Source organism: Simochromis diagramma, unplaced genomic scaffold (assembly GCF_900408965.1).
Source record: "Simochromis diagramma unplaced genomic scaffold, fSimDia1.1 OVJJ01000297.1, whole genome shotgun sequence".
Classification (NCBI taxonomy): domain Eukaryota; kingdom Metazoa; phylum Chordata; class Actinopteri; order Cichliformes; family Cichlidae; genus Simochromis; species Simochromis diagramma.
The window spans coordinates 520,542-544,674 of NW_024386796.1; the positions used below are offsets into that span (position 1 = coordinate 520,542).

The window sequence follows — 24,133 nt, forward strand, 5'->3', positions numbered from 1 at the left end:
TTTCATCGACAGGAAGACCCATGGTGGAAATAAGTTTGGAACGTGTACACGTGCAAACATGCAGGTGTGCCCTCGTGATGGCGACTTACAGTCTCATGTGTTACCTGGCCGTTACCATGTCTACCATCCACCTACACCAGGGGTCGGCAACCTTTTTGATGATGAGTGCATCTAAAATTTCCTCAGAAGTCAGTGTGCCGTATGTTTGCATTAGCAATAAATAATATAACAGTTACACACTTATGTGTTCGCAGATGTTGGCAGCTGTCAGCGAATAGTAATCAGCTATTTTGAAACAAAAAAAGACTTTTTATCCATAACAGCAAATGAAGTGTACAACAGAAAATACAAATGCTGTTTATGGTCTCCTCACAACAATGTAAACAAACGCTGCTGTGACAGTGATGTACAGTCTTGTTGGTATATGTATCATTTCTATACATTTTACGTCAGATAAAAACTTTGGTTGTAAGATTTAGAAAATTATTTATTAAAAGCGAGACATTTTAAATGACAATAAGAAAGAAAAGTATATCTTTGTGCCCCCCTCTCCCTGTTAATGCCCTACCTGCCCCCTGGCAACACTTTGCTAGACCCGCCCCTGCACAGTTACCAGCTGTCAGCTGCTTAGAAAAGGATCCTGGTGTTATTTGTTTCTCAGAAACAGTTCATAACTTCAACTCATCCATGTCACCTAAAAGGTAAACCTGTTTCTCCATCACCTGTTCAGCTCTGATGATTCAGTAAGGACATCTCCTGGTTTCATCTTCATGTTTCCCTCTCACCAGATAACCAAACCGACATCATGACCAGCAGCTTTACAGCTGTGGCTCCAGCAAACATCAGCTGATACTGGAAATTAATATTAAATAAATTCTAACAACAGCTGATCAAGCTTAAACGTGCTGCTGTTGTTTAGCGCGACATCCGCTGGTTTCCTCTTTCTGACGCAAAGTGGACGATAAACAAACAAGAGAGACGATCAGCTGATCATTGATCAGTTTCATGATTGAAGTAGAAACAGGAGAGGGAGGGGGAGAGAATGAAAGAAGAAGAGGCAGCTGTGCAGCAAAGACACAGAGTAACTCCAGCTTTGTGTCTTTTTCCATTCAAGCTAAAGTATGGGACAAACTGCGTCTCTTCTCAGCTCAACACGAAACGCGTAATATTTTCTCTGAATGTGAGACGATTCTGTCTTTTTACGGGGCGGTTGGAAACTCTACTAACTACAGGGAGTGCAGAATTATTAGGCAAATGAGTATTTTGTCCACATCATCCTCTTCATGCATGTTGTCTTACTCCAAGCTGTATAGGCTCGAAAGCCTACTACCAATTAAGCATATTAGGTGATGTGCATCTCTGTAATGAGAAGGGGTGTGGTCTAATGACATCAACACCCTATATCAGGTGTGCATAATTATTAGGCAACGTCCTTTCCTTTGGCAAAATGGGTCAAAAGAAGGACTTGACAGGCCCAGAAAAAGTCAAAAATAGTGAGATATCTTGCAGAGGGATGCAGCAGTCTCAAAATTGCAAAGCTTCTGAAGCGTGATCATCGAACAATCAAGCGTTTCATTCAAAATAGTCAACAGGGTCGCAAGAAGCGTGTGGAAAAACCAAGGCGCAAAATAACTGCCCATGAACTGAGAAAAGTCAAGCGTGCAGCTGCCAAGATGCCACTTGCCACCAGTTTGGCCATATTTCAGAGCTGCAACATCACTGGAGTGCCCAAAAGCACAAGGTGTGCAATACTCAGAGACATGGCCAAGGTAAGAAAGGCTGAAAGACGACCACCACTGAACAAGACACACAAGCTGAAACGTCAAGACTGGGCCAAGAAATATCTCAAGACTGGTTTTTCTAAGGTTTTATGGACTGATGAAATGAGAGTGAGTCTTGATGGGCCAGATGGATGGGCCCGTGGCTGGATTGGTAAAGGGCAGAGAGCTCCAGTCCCACTCAGACGCCAGCAAGGTGGAGGTGGAGTACTGGTTTGGGCTGGTATCATCAAAGATGAGCTTGTGGGGCCTTTTCGGGTTGAGGATGGAGTCAAGCTCAACTCCCAGTCCTACTGCCAGTTTCTGGAAGACACCTTCTTCAAGCAGTGGTACAGGAAGAAGTCTGCATCCTTCAAGAAAAACATGATTTTCATGCAGGACAATGCTCCATCACATGCGTCCAAGTACTCCACAGCGTGGCTGGCAAGAAAGGGTATAAAAGAAGAAAAACTAATGACATGGCCTCCTTGTTCACCTGATCTGAACCCCATTGAGAAGCCTGTGGTCCATCATCAAATGTGAGATTTACAAGGAGGGAAAACAGTACACCTCTCTGAACAGTGTCTGGGAGGCTGTGGTTGCTGCTGCACGCAATGTTGATGGTGAACAGATCAAAACACTGACAGAATCCATGGATGGCCGGCTTTTGAGTGTCCTTGCAAAGAAAGGTGGCTATATTGGTCGCTGATTTGTTTTTGTTTTTGAATGTCAGAAATGTATATTTGTGAATGTGGAGATGTTATATTGGTTTCACTGGTAAAAATAAATAATTGAAATGGGTATATATTTGTTTTTTGTTAAGTTGCCTAATAATTCTGCACAGTAATAGTCACCTGCACACACAGATATCCCCCTAAAATAGCTAAAACTAAAAACAAACTAAAAACTACTTCCAAAAACATTCAGCTTTGATATTAATGAGTTTTTTGGGTTCATTGAGAACATGGTTGTTGTTCAATAATAAAATTATTCCTCAAAAATACAACTTGCCTAATAATTCTGCACTCCCTGTAACCTTATGAACAAAATAAAGTTCACTATCAGTAACATCATAGCACCACCCAGCTGTAGAAACTCCGTCATGCTAGCTAGTACACACTACGAGTTATTGTAACTGACTGTAAAAAGTCAGCACAGCTAAAATAAACTCCACCTAAACTTGGTTTATATCTGACCCAGATAGACTGCAGGTCATAACTTCTTAACTGAAGTTCAGTTCACCTGACACTCGGACCGGCGGCCGCCTCGGGTCTCTGCTCCTCCTGCCTCCCCTTCCCTCATCCACCTGCTGGCCTCTGTGGGAGCTCCGCCATAGCCACCACCAAACAACTGAGTTATTTTTACACATCTGACAGCATCTGGCCAATCCACCACCTCTCATTGTTCGTGCCGTTACAAAAAAAAACAAAATAACAAACAAAAATCATCGACCCACAAAAACGAGAAATCACATCGGCCAGTCCAGCTATGGTCGAGCCATCAGTTAACCCTTCGCGTGCCAGCTGTGGAGCGCGTGCCCAGGGTTGCCGACCCCTGACCTACACAGTCACAGCGCTAGCTAGCATTAGCAAATCTGCCCCCTGTTGGCTCTGAAAATCGAGATGCTTCAAAAGTGAGTTGAGCTTATGCAGGAACACACGAAGCCATGGTGCAATTCACCACATGCACAAATAAAAGAAATCTAACCTCTGACCCTGAATAAATGTGAGCGACAGGAACTTTTAGGAACTTTAGCCTGTGCTAAACCTGGCTGAGACCCATGGAGACAGATGTGTCAGCACGAGGAGGACATGAGACCATCCAGACTGAGGAGATACAAGTTTAACTTGAAGCTTGTTATCGTGCTGTATCTCCACTTGTCTTGCTTTACAGGTGTCTGTATTTAGAGCCGTGTGCCGCTAGCAGCTCTAATATTAACGACGCCGCTTCCTCTCCTCGCAATCAGCCGGCGTCTCCTCAGCGACGGCGTCACACGATCGCAGTGAAACGCTGTGCCTCAGATTCAGAGAGCAGGGCAGTGATGATATATCGAGCTCTAATGAAGCAGCAGACATAAATTTGCAGTGTTCAGCGCTGGGGGGGGAGAGCAGGGGTAAACACGATGGCTCTTCTTCTCTAATGTGTGTGCACAAGTCAACAGCTTGAGCAATTAAACAGATTACCATCTTCAAGTGTGCTCGCGAGCTATTTACACGCACGCAGCTATGAGTGTGTGTGTGTGTTTACAAAGCACATAAAGCTGTTGACGCCTGCAGACACGATTGGATTGTGTATTCAGTCGCTTCGGGACTTCTGAGATTTAATTCCTGTTGGCTTGTGTGAGTTTGCACACCGACATGTGCGCACACAGACGTACTCACATCGTGCACTGATGTTGTAGACAGTCGGCTAAACATCGCCTGTTACGCTGTTGAAGAAATCGGTGTAAACTCAAACGCCACCACAAGGGAACAGTGAAGGGAACAAATGAGCCCAAACAAAGCAAACAAGGATACAAAATCCAGCATAAAAATGTGAAGCACAACAAACATCAAAGCCCCCAATCAAAGCTAAGATCAATGAACTCGAATAGGAAACAAAGAGAGGAAGACGCAGCTGCAAGATTCAAATCTCAGCAGCAGGCCCGGGATCACCTTCTCTGCTCTGTGACGACTAAAATATGTTCGCCCTGCACAAGTTCAATCAAACAGCACCAACATGACAAGGCGGCGTTTCAGGGAACGCCCCCTCAGCTCAATAAACCAGCCTGTGTGTGCAGCACGGCCTGATAGCTGATCTATCAGCACCGCTGCACTCGATAACAGACGCCTGGTGTTAGCGGGATACATTCACGGCGTCTCGGTTCACATTCTCCACTCCACACTGGAGCGGGAGGGCGGAGTTCCCCTCCGGATCGAGGCGATGGATCTGCCCGTCAGCCCGGCGCTGTGAGAGCGTAAATCACGCCTGCAGGCCGTGAGCACAAATGTGCTCTCGCTCAACTTAATCCTTAAATAAACACTTAAGAAGCGCGAGCTCGGCCTCGCCGTGCACACATTAAACAGCTGACTGATCGTAGAGTCGATACACCGAAGCTCTCACAGCGGACCGGGTCAAACATGGAGGACAGACGGTGGAGGTGAATGCTAATGAGCCGCAGAGGTACAGTGTCTGAGGGCAGGAGCTCCATCAGGAGAGACGAGGAGGATTTCATGATAATGACGAATAAATGTTTGACAGTTCTCACACTCGAGCTGCTCACGCAGGCCTGACTGCTGCCGCGGTGCCTCCGAGCCACGCATGCTTTGCGGATCAGCGTGCTTCATGTGCACTGGTGCATGCCACAAAGCTGATGTCATGCACAGGAAAACAGGCCGCTAAAAACATGGCTGACTGAAACACACCTGAACGCGCTCGGACGCTTCGTTACAGAGCTGAGACAAACATGGTTTCCATAGTTCAACAGCAGCACATCATCACGTGTCCGAAACACTTCTGTGTACTGAGCGTGGACGCCGTGACCAATCAACACTTGGCTGCGTCTCGCTGCTGCATTGGCCATGTGATTTGGACGCGTGGGCTTCAGAAGGTTAACCTGCCCTTTTAGACTTTCTGCTTGTCCTCCTGCGTTCATATTTCACACAGGACCGAAATACATCGAACTAACAACGACTCTAAAACAGGAAACGTGCCCCTCGCTCCGCCTCCTCCTACACAATCCTCAGAGAACTCAATAATAATTAATAACAACAGTGTAATCGTCCCTGAAAGCGTCCTAACCCCTGAGACTGAGGTTCACCCAAAAATCTACAACCTGAAGCAGGTTTCTGTCAGACTCACAGGAAGTGAAGGCGCTGCTTTAGATTCCAGTCAGGGACGCAGAGCCACCGATCCTCCCTCAGAGGCTGGAAAACTCATATTTTTCAAGCAGCAGCTGGCGTCACCTTCTCCCCCAAACTGAATCACAGGAGGAGAAGAAACATGCCCTCCATCTGTGTCCCCGGCTCGGCTTTTATCTGCTCCCCCAGCTCTTCCTCTTCCTGCGCGATCTCTCGGGTCGCAGGAATATTTGCGGTCGCTCGGTCCCAAACTCACAGTTTGACTGAGTGACCCGAGCCATCGCCGCCTCCAGCAGCAGAGCCTCACTGCCGTGTCTGAATCCATCCAATCATCAGGCGGATGGAGCCGGGGCGAGACAGGAAGTGTCAACAGGTGCAAACGCTCGGCTGTTCAATTTGTAAAAGTTTGTGCGAGTCCACAGACGGCGCCTGGAAATAAACGGACCTTTAACATCGTCTAAAAAGCGCTTCTTTGGACGAAAGCAAACCGCCCGCGGCGCTTTGACGACGCCTCCGTTAATATTCACCTGATGGATCTGAGCACGCACGCGTCCCTGAAGGGTCAGCTGTTATTTCATCTGAACCTTCAGGGCCTGCACACGTTAAACTGGAGCTATGACCTCATTTACATCCTGGCGTCGGTGATGTGATGATGTTCTAGCACGTGTGCACCAGCTCGCTGCGTTTCCACCTGCTGCAGGTACAGGAGGGATAACCAATCCAAGCTCTCGGTTCAAGCTCGGCGGTGAGGCAGGTGATCTCACAGCGTGCCAAGTAATGAGCACAGTTTCAACAATGGGCCTCTCTCCATGCTGTGTGAGCCGCAGACGCCGGGAACATGACACTAACACCTGCATCCGGACAGACGCTGCATCGCACATGGGTTTGATACGTTCTGTCTCAGACAGCCATCACAGCCGTGCCCAGAATGAGACACGCTTGTGCTGGTGTTAAACATTTGCACCCGTGCCTCTTCAGTTTCATTTATTAGGACCTCCAGTAGCTCCGGCCATGTAGCTGCTGGTAAAAAGAAGGCTTCATGCGCTCTGAGCAAACCCGACTGTTCATACTGAACCTGATATTTTAATATCAAAGATCCCACGAGAATCCTCCACAAACACGTCGAGTTTGTCTGCGACTGCGACTCACAGCGAGGTCGAGACTCCATCAGGAGAAGCACATGGCGACAGCGGAGAGAAAGAAGTTAAACTTTAACAGGAAGACTGAGTCTTCCTCTGTTCTCCACACAGAGGTGGGGTTTCTCTGCTCCGCGGTACGACGCTGAGCGGCTTCCTCAGTCTGGGTGTGTGCAGCTAACTCAGCTAGCTCTGCTGGAACGTCTTATTAAACCTGTTGTCTGCTTATTTGAAGCCTGTGGTGCTGACAGCTCCACTGTGCTGTGCTGCGATGCATTTTTTATGAGCCTTACAGGTGCTGCGGGTGTTTTATTATTTCATATGCTGCACTGAGGGGGAGAGCACAGGGTCCAGTGCCTGCTACGCAGAGAGAGCTGCAGTTCAAGTGAGGTTAGCGACTGAAGGTGCGACTTAGAGCCAGGGAAGCACGGGGAAAGGTTTCATCTCATTGGTCAGCAGGTTGCTGATTGACCTGTCGGGCTGGTGTTCTGACAAAACGTCCTACTGTAGCACATTTATATTAGGGGTGCAATGATACACAAAATTCACGGTTCGGTTCGATACTTTGGTGTCACGGTTCGATATTTTTTCGATACAAAAAAATGTTCATGCTTTTTTAATTTGTCATTTATTAAAATTATAAATATATATTTTAACTCAAATGTACAGTTTTTAAATTTAATGTTGCTGAAACAACAAAATAATAAATAAATAAATCTATCTGATGGAGGAATCACTCATCTTTGGAAAAGAGAGTTTATTACAGAGAAATGGCTCTTTCAAAATAAAAGCTATACTATCCGCTTCTTCTGGGCTATATTCTCAGCAGCTTATTAAACATATCAGGTCCCCATAAGGAGAATCCTGTGCTAACAGCTGTCTAAATGACTCGGGTAAAGTTTGTAGCATGCTGCTTGTTGTTTTTGTCTGCTTCCACTTGTCTTTGCACTAGGATGATGTCGGAGTAAATGTGCAGTCATATTCGTTGTGTTCCCACTAGTGCTGTCAGCGTTAATCTGAAATGACCTTAACGCCACAACACGGCAAATCTCCATTAACGAGCTATCGCGGATCGCTCCGTGCATGGGGCTGGACGGCCAACACGTTAACGAGCTAACTGCGCTAACACACTAGTTCCCACCCATGTAATTGAGCATTGCGTGGCACATCCAACATACTGTTTTACTTTAGTCCATGACGCGCTTACCTTCAGGGTCATACGTCACATGAAAACCAAAATAGTTCCAAACGCCAGATCTGAATGAGGGTGGTGGAGGGTCAATTTGCCATGTTGCAAGGAGAGCTTAACTTCTGTCTCGCTAGCTTGCCCTGCGCTCAGTGGATCTGCGCTCGACAGTGCAGCCTAGGCGGAGTAGTCGAACGCAGATCCACTGAGCGCTCAACACAGACAGCATCGTCAGAAGGAAAGTTGATAAAATAAATTTAAAATGTTGTATTGTTCGATGCATATGCGTACCGAACCGAAAGCACTGTATCGAACGGTTCAATATCGATACGAGTATCGTTGCACCCCTAATATATAGGTAGCAAGGGTTGTCTATCAATCCAGGACGAGCTGCCAGGTCAGCGAGGTTGAGCGTGCTCGGAGGCGCCCGAGCAAGGATTCGTTAAAAAAACGAATCCTTATTGAAACTATAAACATTTTCTTTTGACCGACTTGATTCTGAAAATAAAATGAAACAAATAAATACAATTGATCAGCAACATTAACGACTCAAAAACTCAAACTCAGCCCTTCTCATATATATGAAACACTTTAACCTACAAAGTCACAGTGAAGCCAGCGTCGGCACATTTCCTCGTCTTTGCTTTCAGGACACTTTCGTTTGTCCCGTTATCTCCGTCTCTTTTCGTCGCTGTTAAATATTTTTCCATTTCTTTTTCCGTTTTGTTTGCTACACTTCATAACAACCCTGCCACCTACTGTAGTGGATGTGCAATTACACTTTATTCTACTCTGGCATAAAAAGCATGTTCCCCGGGGTCACGCGTGCCTCCCCCCGGCTTCGCACCGCCCCACTGACTCCTCACGTCATGTGTACACGCTCTCTCTGTACTCTGACATGTTTGGCTTTATTTGGGAGGTTTCTTGGTTTGAAGCAGTGACACAAACCGCTCTGTGGAAAAATGTGGCGTAAAAACTGTGATTTGGCTGTTCTGACACGTCTCAGTTATTCACGCTTGAACCAGTGTGACCAGCATCAGAAGAAATAACCAGTCTCTGATGTCTGCGCTCACGCTCCACGTCTGTGAAGAACAAGTGAAACGTCTTATTAAATCTCGTTCAGCCCTCGTCGTGCATTCAGTTTGTGATTGATGGCAAGAATAGAAGAGCGAAGGCGAGTTTACCAGATGAACCCGGTACAGGATGCTGATCCCCAGAGTCATGAAGGGTTTGGAGAAATCGATCACCTTCTCTCTCTCCGACGTGATGGTGAAGCCGGCCACCGCCAGGTCCGCTTTCTGCTCCGAGACACAAACAGACAGAGCGGATTAGCAACACGCACAAATATCACTGTAGGCACGACCTCTGACGCCGACAAGGAGGGACGGACGCCGGCGTGCTCTCAATGGTGAGATACAGACAGGAAGAAGAGGACCAAGGATTAAATGAGCAAATGAGACAGAGAATTAGAAAGTGGAGGAGACGGAGGGAGGAGGTGAGGCGCTTTCAGATCGACCGGTGGAGCGTGAGAAAAACAAGTGAGAAGGAAAGAAATGAAATCAACATCAAAGAGAGGAGGAGGAGGAGGAGTTCAGCGCAGGTCTGAGAGGAAATCAGATGCGACCCCAGCAGAGGTCAGAAGGATGGAGGGTGTGACAGAAGAGCAGACACGATGGATGATTTCAGGTGTTGGTGAACAGAAACACGACGAGGAGGAGTTGAGGCTGCGCAGCGGGAGCTCTCCTCTGTTATTCTGCTCTAATGGCTCCTCATTTATTCACTAATGAGCTCAACGACTTCCACTGAATTCTATTCATGTTCAACAGTTTTGCATTAAGCAGAAACACTGTGGGGGAATAATGTTTGTCTCTAATGACAGTCTCTGTGATCGGTGCCGAGTTTCATCATCACACAGTCCCTCCTCACAGCTCATCTCCTGCTGTTAGACGCATCACTCAGCCACAAACCCGCATTCAGTCTTTCAGGCTGCACTCTGGGTACTTCGGCTCATCATAATTACTGTTTTTGCCTCAGTTTTTAAATCGCCCTCTGAGTAACTACAGTTCATTCTGGTGTTCCTGCAGCACTCCTGATCTCTGCAGTCCATCATTTCTGTGGTGGCTCTGCAGGTCAGGCTCACTGATTTCAGTTTCAGCGTGTCCAATAGTTTAAAAGCTTTAAAGCTTCGACCTGAACTTACGTAATACCAGCTTTGAACACTAGGTGGCGCAGTGAGTCACTGTGGCTGTTTTTGTGGGCTTTTTTAATCTGGGCGCGACACTTGGGAACGCCGTCGGACTCAGAGTGACGTCCCGCCCTGAGAAACCTCTGGGGAAGTTGAAAAAAATCCCAGCAGTTAAAGCACTGCCCCCTGGTGGTAGATTTGAGCTCCTGTGCTGCCGATGACCGTCCCCACCGCGCCTGACTGATGCCTCGGCGGTTAGAACGCCATCTCTCTCAAAGCTGCAATTAAAGGCACAGCTTGGTTCCAAATGTTTGAAGTGCCTGTGCAGAGATTCTGCAGCTTTTAATGAAATATTGATTTCTTATTGTACAGAAGTCATTGTTGAGGCTGCAGCAGCCGCTGAATGCATTACAAGTTAACAGCGGCTCCCCGGGGGGAGGGCAGGACACTCAGAATGCCAGATAGAGCTTTTGTTCTCGGCGGGGGGTTCGGCGGGTAAATCACGGAGCTGAGACGGTCCCGTTTCAAGCTGAGACTCTTAAATTTAGACGGCTAAATGTAAAAGGATGCTTACAAAATTTCCCCTCCCCTGTGTGGGAGGGGAGGGGTGAGGCGGTGAGGAATCAAACATTACAGTCTGTAGGTGTACCTAATAAAGTGGGATGGGAGACTACAGTAGTGATTTGGAGGCCTGCAGAGTGTTGATGGGGAGGAGAGGCAGACATTTAAACACTGAGACTTAATGCACAGACAGAAGTTACCATGTGACCTGTGTGCAGTCTGTCAGCATGTGCAGAGGGCGGATCGTCTGCGGGTGCACGAGCCCACATTTATTCAAAAGCCTTTAATCTCATTGAATCTGTTGTCAATGCAAACGTGAACACTCGTGTTTCCTGTTGGTGGAAGTTTCTTTGTTTGCAGTAGCGTTCACCTTGGCGGGTGAAAGATAATCTCATTACACTTTGAGTCAACAGAGTGGATCCATGCAGGAGCGTTTATCTGGACCCCAGACACCTCCTGCTCCTTAATTAACACTTAATTGATTAACGAGTAGACACTTGTTAAACGAATTTCACCCATTTTCATCAGACTCCTGTGTGCGCTTGTGTGTGTGTGTGTGTGTGTGTGTGTGCACTTGTGTGTGTGTGTGTGCGTGTGCGGTGGGAGGGTTTACACTGAGTTAAAGAGCAACAGAGAGAGAGATGAAGCATTTCTGATTTTTAATATTTTGGCGTGTGTGTGTGTGTGTGTGTGTGTGCGTGTGTGTGTGTGTGTGCGTGTGTGTGTGTGCGTGTGTGTGTGTGTGTGCGTGTGTGCGTGCGTGTGTGTGTGCGTGTGTGCGTGTGTGTGTGTGTGTGTGTGTGTGTGTGTGTGTGTGTGTTAGCATGATGTGCTGCTGTCACTTGAACCAGATGATCTCCAGCTGCAGATGTTCTACATGCAGCACTACTCTGCAGCTGGAGAACATCTGGACTGTGACGCTTTTAAATGCTTGAAGTTTGAAATGATCACAGACTGAGTGGTGCACTGAGTCTGCTGGTCTGTAGTAAGCAGTGTTGGGAAGGTTACTTTTAAAATGCCCACTACAGATTACAGATTACATGCCCCAAAATGTATTTTGTAACGTATTCCAAAGTATTCAGAATACGTTACTCTCATTGAGTAACGTATTCTGAATACTTTGGATTACTTAATATATTATCATGCTTTTTACAACTACATGAATGTACTACTGCTGTGTGATTTATTATTATTACTGAAGGTTACTCAACACCAAGCTAACATGGTTAGCTGGCGTTAGCTGAGGTTAGTTCATAGACTGCTAGCCTTGATGGTTAGCATTAACAACCTGCTAGCTGCAGATAATCATGTTTGGTTCTGAAAGCAAAAGCAACTAGATGTTTAAATCTTAATATAAATGAGTAACAGTAGGTGGACATTAGGTAAGGCTGCACTTTTTGCAGCGATCTCGAATAGAAAACTATTTCTGTATCAGTGATGTGTTTTCTGTCTGCTTTCAGAACCAAACATGATGAGCTAGCAGGTTGTAATGCTGCCTTCAGTAATAGTAATAAATCACACAGCAATAGTACATCGAAGATACTGAAGGGGCACATAACCCAGGTAGCTAGCACAACTAAAACAAGCTATTTGCAGTAGGCTAACGTTAAAAAAAACGTACTTCCAGATGTTTCTTTGGGTTGGAGTCTTTTGACGCTGAGAGCAGCCTGGTTGCTGACAAACAGAGTTTGCATTGCACGCTTTCTTCTTTAAATGTGAAGTGGTGTGGGAAGTTCCAATTAAGAGATGCATTCCTGCCCGTGCACTGCTGTATTCTAACTGTATTCTAATTACCACCTATTTAAGCAGTAACTGTAACAGTTACTCGTATTTTGTGTGTTTAATACGTAATGCTGGTACATGTATCCTCCCCAACACTGGCAGTAAAGACGGTTCATCGCTGCTCATTTTTGAATGAACACACAAAGTAAATAACAGCTTCACAGGAGCGTGTTGGTTTTCATCCTCAGCACTATTTGATTTAAATTCTTGGAACAAAGTGATTTTAAGGCTGAAGCTTGTATGTAATTTAAGCTCCTCCTCCTTCACTCACCCTGTTGATGAGCTCCCCCACCATGCCGGTCCAGCTGCCGTTGGGCTCTGGCGCTCCGTACAGCCCGTCGTCCACCAGCTTAATCTTAAAGGAGAACTTCAGGATGTCCGCCAGCTCCCGCAGCATGTCCACGCAGAAGCCCTCATACTGATCGTTGCCCTGGTACTCCTGGTAGTTGGACTTGCGCATCACGTAAGGGTTTTCCTGTCAGAGAGGAAGAGGCGGCTCAGAGCAGCAGGTCCACCCACCACAGACGCTTTGTCACAATCAGATACGAAAGGCTCACCAGTATTGTGGTGACGACGAGCGACTTGTTGGCCAGCGTCTCTGAAGCGTTGAGGTCCAGGGAGGTGGAGTTCATGGCCAGCGTGTTGTTGGAGTACCAAATGCCAATCTAAAGGAGGGGCGACAGAGGAGTTAGAAGCAGAAACAGAGAGACTGAGGACGGGAGGAAAAGTGTTTCTGAGGTGGAAAACGTGATTTTTCTGTCAGGGTCAAAGTTCAGACCAGAAAAAGGCCGACGCTCTTCCAAAGACTGGGCCTCCATTAGTCTGATGACATCACCAGCGTGTCTGTCTGCTTTTAGGCTTTTTTCTTTCTATCAAGTCAGGAGATGTTGCGTAAGCACCGTAGGTTAAAGGTCACAGGCCGTGTGACAGTTGGTTAACGTTACAGAATTCACTGCTCCAGTTTCCATTTGTTCAAGCCTGCAGACGACTTTTCTCTTACAGTCGGCTCGACTTTGAAAACAAATAAATCGCGACACACGGATTAGTCGATGACGTGTTTGCGGCCGAACACTGTCAGAGACAAACCTGCGAGTGCTCACACGTCTGTCACGTCTCCATAACAGACGAGTTAGATGACAAAGACGACCCAGAGAGGAAGGATTAAAAACCAGTCTGGGATAATAAAACACGAGGAGGGAGCTGAACGCTGCTGCTGCAGGATCAATGCTGGGATCAATAGAGGAGGATCTGGCTCCTCCCACCTCGTCCTCTGGGTTAAATAAGCTTGTAAACACCTACACGCTCACCTCACGCCAATCCTATCCCATCTCCCAAACTCCCGACCTTAGCCGACCTCTCGCCCGCTGCTGTGCATGTTTTAGCTGTGAGGAGACGAGCTGTCACCCAGAGGACTGGCTGATGGAGAGCGGGCACCACTCCCGTCTCCATCCGTACGCCTCCGTCCTCTCGGCTTTAATTCACATCCAGCATGTCTCATCTATCTTACTGCCGTTTCTTTGCCTTTGCTTTGTTTACCCCTGAAAAACATTCGCTGAGGGTCATCACGCAGGATTTCCACCATGACATTAATACTAAAGAGCCGTGCAGCGTTTCGTTCCAACGCTGCTCCTGCTGCAAGCACACAGTGTCCTGGCCTAGTCTGGGAAGCCCACCTGGATGAGGCTGCTTTGATACCTGAACCTGAAGCTACACAAGCGTAAGGTTGCATTAAAGGGGAAGTGTGCTCATATCACTGAATATTCATACAAACTGCTGCAGTGAAACAGCGAGGAGAGTACAAGTAATCCGTGTAAGCACCGGCTCAGGCTTCAGACAGCTTTAAACTCAACTCTGATTTGCAGGAACGGGGATATCCTCAATCTTGTTAAGTCTGACATCGACATCCATTTCTGGCTCCGTGGGTTCCACAAACAAACACACCCGAGGCTCAGCTGATAGTTAGAGCTTCTCAGTGTTTCAGTGGTTCTCGTGCACCTCAGGTGTCTTTCAGGTGTTTCGAGCTGCTCGTGCTTTCCTTCCTTTGGACCTCACTGCCGCCTGGTGACCTCCTGGACCGCATTCTTAAAGTTACAGTGAAAAGCTAAAAACGCAGACTCTCGAATTACAGCTGAAAGTCTGCACTTTTGTTTGATTTCAGTCCTGTGTGGTGCAGTGCAGAGACAAAACTACAAACGTGTGTGTGTCCAGCTGATTATGGACCAAACTGTGTCAAAGAATAACTTGATTGTTTCATGATTAAACTAGAAACATGGATAATGTCCAACCCTGCTGCCTTCTTTTGATGACTATAACAGCAGCACAGTCCTGAGGTAACTGTGTGAATCCATTCGGCTCCTGAAAATGTGAAGCAAACTTAAATGGATTTGACTAGAATCCATGAATCTGGACCTCAGTAGACGCCACAGAGTAAATGAGGTCAGGTCAGAGTTAGCGAGAGCAGCAGATCTATCAGGATGAAAATCAATTTGGATTCGATGCAGGAAGCAGAGCAGCCTGAAGCAACGACCTTATCGAAGGAGCGGCTCATCCTCCGGGGAGCACGAGCGCGCTCTTGTGTTTGAGCTGCAGCGTAAATCACGCGCTGTCTCGTTACTTCTCACGGGAACCTTCACCCCTGGTACACGAGCCCACCTGACCCCGGGCTGACCTCCATTGATCTGCAACCTTTTAATATATGTATGAGGTCGTAAATGCGCGCCGAGCCTTCAGGCTGATTTTATCGACGAATGAGAGAAGGGTTTACTGCGGACGGCGCATCCTGCACGACTTTTAAGGTCACTGCGTAGAACATCCACGCTCATCCACCCGCCTGATCTAAAGGCACAAATTTACATCTCTGCGGCTGAATGATGACCTAATCTCTTTCCTGTCAGCTCCCCACTTGACCCTATTTGACCTCTGACCTCTTTATGGCCTGCAGGGTGTTTCTCCAGGATCTTCAGGGTGTAATTGGTTCTCTGGCCTTTGCTGTTGAACTCGATGTGACCCGTCAGACCATCGTACTCCACCTGATGACACACGGGCAAACACCAAAGAGCAGGTTAGCAGGTTAGCTAGGTGCAAAGCTAACTGAACGTTGTGCTATCTTAAAGTAATAATAAGATAATATCAGTAGATGGAATACAAACGTTAGTCCACTTTTAATTCTACTCAGCTTCAATCTGAAGAATAAGAAGGAAAATAAAAACACATCTATTTCCTGATTGATAACGACATGTAAAGAACAGCATGACGCTGCAGTGACATCACCCGCTGATGTCACCATCTTTGTGACGGGCACCTAAGGTGGTCATGGTCATCATGAGGTAACACGCCCTGAGGGAGGGCGGCTAATTTAAGTTTAAAGAGATGAAATTACTACTGAGTTCAGCTCATCAGTGCGGTTTCTCCTGGTGGGAAAATTAACCACGTCCCCCACCCTGAAGCATGACCTGCTTTATCATCTGTTTTAGTGAAAGAGGACCTTAATGTCCGCACTCAGTAAGACCTCAAACTAGCAAACGAGCTCGTTGACTCATTGGGACGGCGCTTATGGAGGCCATAAATCAGTGAGCCGTACACTTCTTTTTACAGCCAGAGTCGCCTCCTGCTGCTCAAGCGGCACTTCCACATCAGCTTTACTATTCAGACCCAAAGGCTACAGTCATCTTTTATATACAGTCTTTGCATGGAGTGACTGCAAACCATCCTGTCAGTGCTAACCTGAGAGTGAGAGAGCTTCACACCCTGGACTCTCTCTCCAGTAAACTGTTAGCCGGTTTAGCTGCACAGACTTGTTAGCAGCTAGCTCACCAGCCGTGATGACACTCGGCATCTTTATACGGAACAACAGACTGATAAGCGCTGGCGTTCCCGTTAAGGATGCAGAATATCTGGGAAAGATGTTTACAGCAGCTCAATGTGAAGCTTTATTACAGGCTGCACTTTAATCTGACACACACACGTTTTCATATCTTTGTGGGACATCTCATTGACATAATGCTTTCCCAAGCTGCTAACCTTAACCACCAATGAACCCCGAGCCTAACCATCACCATAGCCTAAATGTAACCCTGACACTAAAACCAAACACCTTTAAGCTCATGGGAACTGGGATTTAGGTCCCCACACAGATATCAATACATGCTCACACACACACACTGGAAATAGAAACTGAGACAACAGGAGAGACAGACAGTTCATCAGATCAGTGACGCTGCTGCTGCTGGTGTGTGTGTGTGTGTGTGTGTGTGTGTGTGTGTGTGTGTGTGTGTGTGTTCGCAGGAATGTGCAAATAAGTGTGAGAGATGTGCAGCCAAGCGTGCATTTTGTTCCTTAGTTTATGTGAGTTATGTGTAATCGAGTGCACATACACTATGAACGGGTGTGTGCGTGTATCTGTGTGTGTGTCTGTGTGTGCGTGCGCACCACTCAAGATGAATTACATCCCAAAAACAATGTGGCGAGAGAGACGGGGAGGGAGCGGGGTCTCTGGTTGCTGCCAGGCTCAGTGCAGAGATGATGAAGTGATGCTCGGAGAGCAAGCAAAACAAATGGAGAGAGGGAGCGGCATCCTCAGAGGATGGAAAAAACAAGAAGTGGCAGACAGACAAAGACGGGGGAAGAGGAAGACAGGAATAAATCAAATGGACATGAAAATGAAAGAAGGAAGGAGGGAGGAGGCCTCCTTCCACGGGTGCAGCTCTGCAGCAGCTCGCCGTGTTAAAACCAACAAGTCCTCTAAATGCTGCAGTGCTGAACGCTCCTGCTGCGAGCTCAAATCCCTGCCAGTGTTTCCACTGAAATATGAAGTGTTTCATACCAGCAGCATCCACACCCACCTACAGCCAAGTTCACGCCTTCTACTGAGTTCCTGCCTATTTGGAAAAAACTGCTTTCAAAGCTTTTAAAAAGCTGAAATGTCAGAGACCACACGGCTGCATGGGAACCAAACCTACACCAGCACAGAGGCGAAACCAGCGTGCTGCTGTACTGGCTCGTCCTCCAGTGAGCTTTTTAAACTGGAAACACTGCTGTTAGCACTTCCATCCTTTGGCCTGTTCAGTGAATGGAAGCAGAAGAAGAAGAGCTGCGCTCGCTGCTGCTGAGACGACAGTAAACTGTGAGCCCTTCATCCCTACATTACCCATAATGCCTTTCTGTGAGATGTCTGTGGGCCTCCTCTGGTAATGCGTGAGGTGTGTCTGTGTGTGTTTACCATGCGCAGGTAGTTCATGAGGCTGGTGCCGTGCTGCCAGATGAGCGGGGAGGTGCAGCTCAGAGGCTTCACGCCGATCTCCTGACTGCGGTTCAGCTCTCGCACGGCGCTCACCACCACGTGAACGGCGTCGAACATCAGTGCTGACGACAGCTGAGACAGACACGGGTGAAAACATTAAAGCATGAATGGGTTCAATAACTGACACAGCAGAGCGCTCTGATGTCGCAGTGGAGGAGCTGCCTGTGTGCTCGAACTTTTCCGTCTCTGTGAGGAATAAATACGACGACTTCCATCAGCGCCGTTTTACTCTGAGAGACTAACCAGTGTCAGCTGCTTCTCCCAGCCGGACACAAATGTGTCGCTCTCAGTCCGAGACTCGTGAATGATCTCTGCAGCTCGGCCTCTAAGAGAGCATCTTCCTAATGTGTTTCACATCTGAACCCTATGAGTGATGCACAGATCTGGACTGTCCATAACCCAACTGTATTCATGTAAATGAAGAAGGGTGATGACGGAGGGTGCCGGTACATCTGCACTCTGTTGGTTTTAATGCATCTGACTGATGCACACGAGTCACAGAGTTCTGACATCACGCCGTTCAGCAGGTAGCTTGCTTGCTCACATTTTGCTTCCAAAAAGCAAAATGTTCTTGAGCAACAGTTCTTCAGCTTTCTGACGGTATTTCAAAGTTCGTCTGTCGGTCCAGTCCTGGTGCCTGACCATTTGTTTCTGTCCGCTAAGCCTCTGAAGCCTCAGAGTTCACACTGAGCGGAAGGATGAAGCTGCTCACACCAAATATTCAAACTCTGTGCTTGCCTATTATTATTCCATGTATGTTTGCATATGTTATAATGAACCTCCAGGATTCCTGCAAAATCTAAAGAAATGAATGGTGACTTAAGACTTTTGCACGGTACTGTAGTGTGATTGAACTCCTATTAGCCCTTAAGAGTACTGGGTGAAGTTAAGAGCTTAAGAGCTGAGATCAGAATAACATCAAGAACAATCTGCTGCATGTGTCCTGTTCATTCAGCACGCTCTCCTCCACATTCCCCACTGCAGCCCACAAAGCTGCACAAAACCAAAACTCCCAGAAACAAGAATAAAAAGCTGTGTTTGTTGGTGCTCCTACAGCTGAAGACGCCGGGGTATTGATAGCAAGAAGAGGAAAATTAAAGCCCTCCTGCTATCAGCGGCTCTCGGCGCTGGGCTCAGCGATCGACTCAGTGATCCTATCACAGTCTGACGTTCTGGTCTGTTTGGTCAGTTGTCAATCAAACTGACACTCTGAGGGAATCAGACAAATTGTACGGAGGCAGAGCGGCACAGTCTGTCAGCGGCTGATAAAGAAGACGGATGTATGACCGAGTGTGATTGGAGTTCTCTCCGAGTCGATAGTTTCAGGGCTGGATGACAATAACTAATTACAGACTGAAGAGAGACAGATAGACGAAGTGAAATCAGAGGCAGGAAGAGTGAAGAGTTCTGGTGACTCCCAGTCCCAGGTTTGCTCCGCCTCCTCCAACATGGACATAACTTTACTGAGGAGACACCGGGCTGTAACCGACATGCCGGCACAAGTGATTCTCACACAAGTGTTTGGACTCATTGTTTGGAGTTTGGGCTCTATCCTCAAAGATTCCAGATGTGACTGAAGTACAGCTTTCAGTCCAGGTGTTACTGCAGGTAAGGAGGTGTTACTGCAGGTAAGGAGGGGTTACTGCAGGTAAGGAGGGGTTACTGCAGGTAAGGAGGGGTTACTGCAGGTAAGGAGGTGTTACTGCAGGTAAGGAGGTGTTACTGCAGGCAAGGAGGTGTTACTGCAGGCAAGGAGGTGTTACTGCAGGTAAGGAGGTGTTACTGCAGGTAAGGAGGTGTTACTGCAGGTAAGGAGGTGTTACTGCAGGCAAGGAGGGGTTACTGCAGGCAAGGAGGTGTTACTGCAGGTAAGGAGGGGTTACTGCAGGTAAGGAGGGGTTACTGCAGGTAAGGAGGGGTTACTGCAGGTAAGGAGGTGTTACTGCAGGTAAGGAGGGGTTACTGCAGGTAAGGAGGTGTTACTGCAGGTAAGGAGGTGTTACTGCAGGCAAGGAGGTGTTACTGCAGGTAGGGAGGTGTTACTGCAGGTAAGGAGGTGTTACTGCAGGCAAGGAGAGGCTACTGCAGGTAACGAGGGGCTACTGCAGGTAACGAGGTGTTACTGCAGGTAACGAGGTGTTACTGCAGGCAACGAGGTGTTACTGCAGGTAACGAGGGGTTACTGCAGGCAACGAGGTGTTACTGCAGGTAAGGAGGTGTTACTGCAGGTAAGGAGGGGTTACTGCAGGTAACGAGGTGTTACTGCAGGTAAGGAGGTGTTACTGCAGGTAAGGAGGTGTTACTGCAGGTAAGGAGGGGTTACTGCAGGTAACGAAGTGTTACTGCAGGCAACGAGGTGTTACTGCAGGTAACAAAGTGTTACTGCAGGCAACGAGGGGTTACTGCAGGTAACGAAGTGTTACTGCAGGTAAGGAGGGGTTACTGCAGGTAACGAGGTGTTACTGCAGGCAACGAAGTGTTACTGCAGGCAACGAGGGGTTACTGCAGGTAACGAAGTGTTACTGCAGGCAACGAGGGGTTACTGCAGGTAACGAAGTGTTACTGCAGGTAACGAGGTGTTACTGCAGGTAACGAAGTGTTACTGCAGGCAACGAGGGGTTACTGCAGGTAACGAAGTGTTACTGCAGGCAACGAGGGGTTACTGCAGGTAACGAAGTGTTACTGCAGGTAAGGAGGGGTTACTGCAGGTAACGAGGTGTTACTGCAGGCAACGAGGTGTTACTGCAGGCAACGAGGTGTTACTGCAGGCAACGAGGTGTTACTGCAGGTAAGGAGGGGTTACTGCAGGTAAGGAGGGGTTACTGCAGGCAAGGAGGTGTTACTGCAGGCAAGGAGGTGTTACTGCAGGCAAGGAGGTGTTACTGCAGGTAAGGAGGGGTTACTGCAGGTAACGAGGTGTTACTGCAGGTAACGAGGGGTTACTGCAGGTAACGAGGTGTTACTGCAGGTAACGAGGTGTTACTGCAGGTAACGAGGGGTTACTGCAGGTAAGGTCTTAGATGCTTTTAAGTCTGATCGTCCTTCCTATTGTAAATCCTGTGTTTCCATCCATGAAGGCGTTTCCTGGTTGCAGACCTGTCAGCCTCCTCCAGAGGTCCTCTGTGAAATAAATGACTCTGTGGTCTCTCAGGTCTGTTGGTGTTGCTGAGCTGCTCGGTGCGTTGCTTTGTGTCCTAATTAACTGTTAGTTCATTTCATGAATCAAGAAATTAATCGTAAGTACAGTACTACTTAAGTATAGCATAGTGACAATGATTTGCTTTGGGCTTCCGTTTGCCTTCGTCCTGAAAACAAACCTCAGGTGTAAAATCTCACTTTGTGTCATTTCAGATGGGAACTTTTCTTCTTTTCTAATTGTTCAGTAACATCCATAAACATCCCAATCACAAAGTTCATCATGAAATCCATCCGGCACTTTAAGTGAATAGATATGAGTAATAACCCCGGGGATACGATGCTGTTTGCAGTGACTGAGGCAAACTCGTTGTTGTCATTACTGTTATCTTTATTAAAGCTGGCCTTATCACTCTGCTGATATCAGAGCTGCAGATGAGACAAAGCGCTCTGATGGGACAGATTTGCCCTGATGTGTCTATTTATTATGGATCAGGGCAAAGACGCAGACACAGTGACAGATGAAGACGCTCTCCGGGCTGAACCTGCTGTAGATGACTTACTTACCTTAGCATCTCTAAATATCACACCTTGATCTGCTGATTAACACCTCTCATTATCCCAGGATCATAATTTAGCTGCCTCATTATGTCGAGCAGTGACATTGAAATATTGTGTGGCTGCGGCACAGCAAAGGGCGAGCTAACATTTCACAAACATCAGGATTTGTGCCGGCCTTTTCTCCACGTGCAAGAGAAGCTTGGTATCCAAGCAACTGTGCAGAAGTCATTAGACGGAAGCGTTTTTTCAATAATCTTACTCTTTACCGACTTGTTTCTTTCCTGTGTCGGGTTGGTAGTTAGCACAGAGATCTACTGTCCTCTGCACAAATGTGGGGGTCCACCTGATCCACCTGAACACCATGTAGTAGAGTAGAGTCAGCCTACAGCTCAGCTCCTGTAGAGGAAGACGGGTGTTCTTATGGACTGCTCCTCCAGGTCTCCAGACTGGAACAGTTAACTATAACTATACTGGGCATGTCTCCACCTCATGGACCAGCTCAGGCTCCTCCTCTCAGGGCCAGCACATGTATTACTATCCTGCAATATTACGGCATGGCGGCCGAAGCACTGTGCTTCCAGCACACCTTATAGCCAACGCTTCCAACGCCTCTGTGATGTGTAGGCGCGCTTCACGGTGATAAATAGATAAATAGATCACTGATTGGCTGACTTCGTTTGCTAACATCACATATCGCTAATGAACTGAGCGCTCATCTCAGGAAAACCAAAGAGCAGCTTGTGACTCAGTGACCCACATTTGTGCAGGAGGCTGAAGGTTATCCTGTGTACGGCGGAGACACGCTGCTCAGTAACTGTGTCAAAAGGACACCAGTCTCACTGCGTGTGAATAATGGGCACTGTTTCGAGGACCCGTGAGCAGCTCGTCGGCCTCTCTTTGTGCAAACTAAGCCTACTCACACCTTTCATCGATTCATTTCTGACTTTCTGCTTTTGCTTCTTCTCTAAAAGCTACATTTGCATTTGAACCTTTAAGCTGAATAAAGAGAAGAAGTCTTTTAAGCACTGAGGATATCTTCTAACGGTTCTGATAGTGTGGCAGTAGGTGAGGTGAGGTGAGACGCTCTCGGGGTCGTACTCTGTCCCGTCTCACCGCGGGTCCCGGGTACGGGCTGACGTCGCAGCCCTCCCTCCAGGACAGGTTGAGGCTCCTGATGAACTCCAGGTAGAAAGGATGGCTGATGTTCAGCATGGAGAAGCCCACGATGTTTGACTGATCGTCCACCACATCGTCAAGTCGCAGGAGGGGGAAATCCTGAAGACAGAGACAGAAAGAGCGAGTGAACAGAAGAAGACACGAGCGGCTGCTGGGACGTGCAGATACCACGGAGGGGTGGAGAATCTGAAATGCAGAGGGAGAAAGAGAACAACAAAGCACAAAGAAACAAACAGCTTTAACAGCTTGATTGGAGTTTTCTTTGCCGGCTGCACAACATCAAGCAGAGTGTTTAAATTCAGAACAGGGACGCAGAGAAAAACACTTTTCTTTCCTTTTTGTTTGAAAAAAGATGGACATCAAACGCCGGGGATTTCAAAGAACTTCAAATAGTCCTTGAAGGCAAGTTGGTGTCACGCTGAGCTGTGCTGCTGAAATAAACCACAAACTGTTGCTCAGCCCTCGCAGGGTTTGTGTTGTGCAGCAGATGCTGACAATGAGATGTTTAGCTGGAACGAGTCGGGAATGCCGGCAGACTCCAAACCAACGTCCGGCTGCTGGCTTCACCTCCGATCCCCTCGACGGTACAAGCTGTGCTCAGTAATCGTGTTCCCCTGAAAAGAATGAAGAGTTCTTTTGTTTTCAGCTGAGCTGAACCGAAACGTATGTTGTATGTTGTAACCCCTAAAACTGCACTTCCTCTGTTCACCACCAGGGGTTAAGGACTGACTGTGGGAAGAGAGGCTGGAGCCGCTGCACAGCCACACTTACTGTGACTCTGTGCAGTCAACCTGGAAGCTACAGTGTGCTTCATTTGATGCAGGCAAGACGAAAATGTTCATCGTGTAATATTTAATTCTGGTTTGGTCCATGTAAACAGTTCTGACTCATCTGCACCATCAGATAGAGGATGCTCGTACCAGTATCAGTGTGCATGAACAGTTACTCTCTAATGCGTGAAACATGAGCAGAGGCAGCACGAAAACAGGTCGTCAGAGGACGAACGACAGGAGACAGCTTCAGCCATCGGAGTCAGACGTGAGCACGACCTCATGTGAGAGACTCACAAACACTTTACATGGAAAGAAGCTCAGATCACATCAGACTGTGACGTTAAGAGCCTCATTAGACCGAATACACAAATAATCAGTCTCACACACACACACACACACACACACACACACACACAGAGACACACACTCTCACACACACACACACACACACACACACACACGACAACACACACACACGCCACACACGAACACACACCTCGCCACACACACACAACACACACACACACGACCACACACACACCACACACAGACACACCACACACCACACAAAACACACAGAGACACCAACCTCCACACACGACCACACACACACACACACACACACACACAACACACACACACACACACACAGAGACACACACTCTCACGCACACACACACACACACACACATCACACACATCACACACACACACACACACACACACACACACACACCCCCCCC

General features: G+C 47.5%; 1 protein-coding gene and 1 long non-coding RNA gene across 3 annotated transcripts in view; one reads left to right on the forward strand and one right to left on the reverse strand.

The window, feature by feature from the left end:
- The window catches only part of LOC120729324 (glutamate receptor ionotropic, kainate 5-like), a 163,246-nt gene that overhangs the window by 14,225 nt on the left and 124,888 nt on the right, over nt 1–24,133 (reverse strand). The window contains exons 7-12 of the mRNA XM_040024870.1: nt 22,555–22,896; nt 17,665–17,817; nt 15,371–15,475; nt 13,004–13,111; nt 12,718–12,921; nt 9,103–9,216 (exon numbers count right to left, since the gene is read on the reverse strand). Of these exons, the coding sequence (XP_039880804.1) occupies nt 9,103–9,216; nt 12,718–12,921; nt 13,004–13,111; nt 15,371–15,475; nt 17,665–17,817; nt 22,555–22,896 (1,026 nt within the window). The remainder of the gene's footprint in view (nt 1–9,102; nt 9,217–12,717; nt 12,922–13,003; nt 13,112–15,370; nt 15,476–17,664; nt 17,818–22,554; nt 22,897–24,133) is intronic.
- On the forward strand, nt 18,657–20,351 carry LOC120729317. Of its 2 annotated transcripts, none has more exons than XR_005694888.1 (3): nt 18,657–19,773; nt 19,854–20,073; nt 20,134–20,351. It is a non-coding gene; the product is annotated as an uncharacterized LOC120729317 (long non-coding RNA). The 2 variants fall into 2 exon arrangements; XR_005694889.1 differs by having other exon boundaries at nt 20,174–20,351.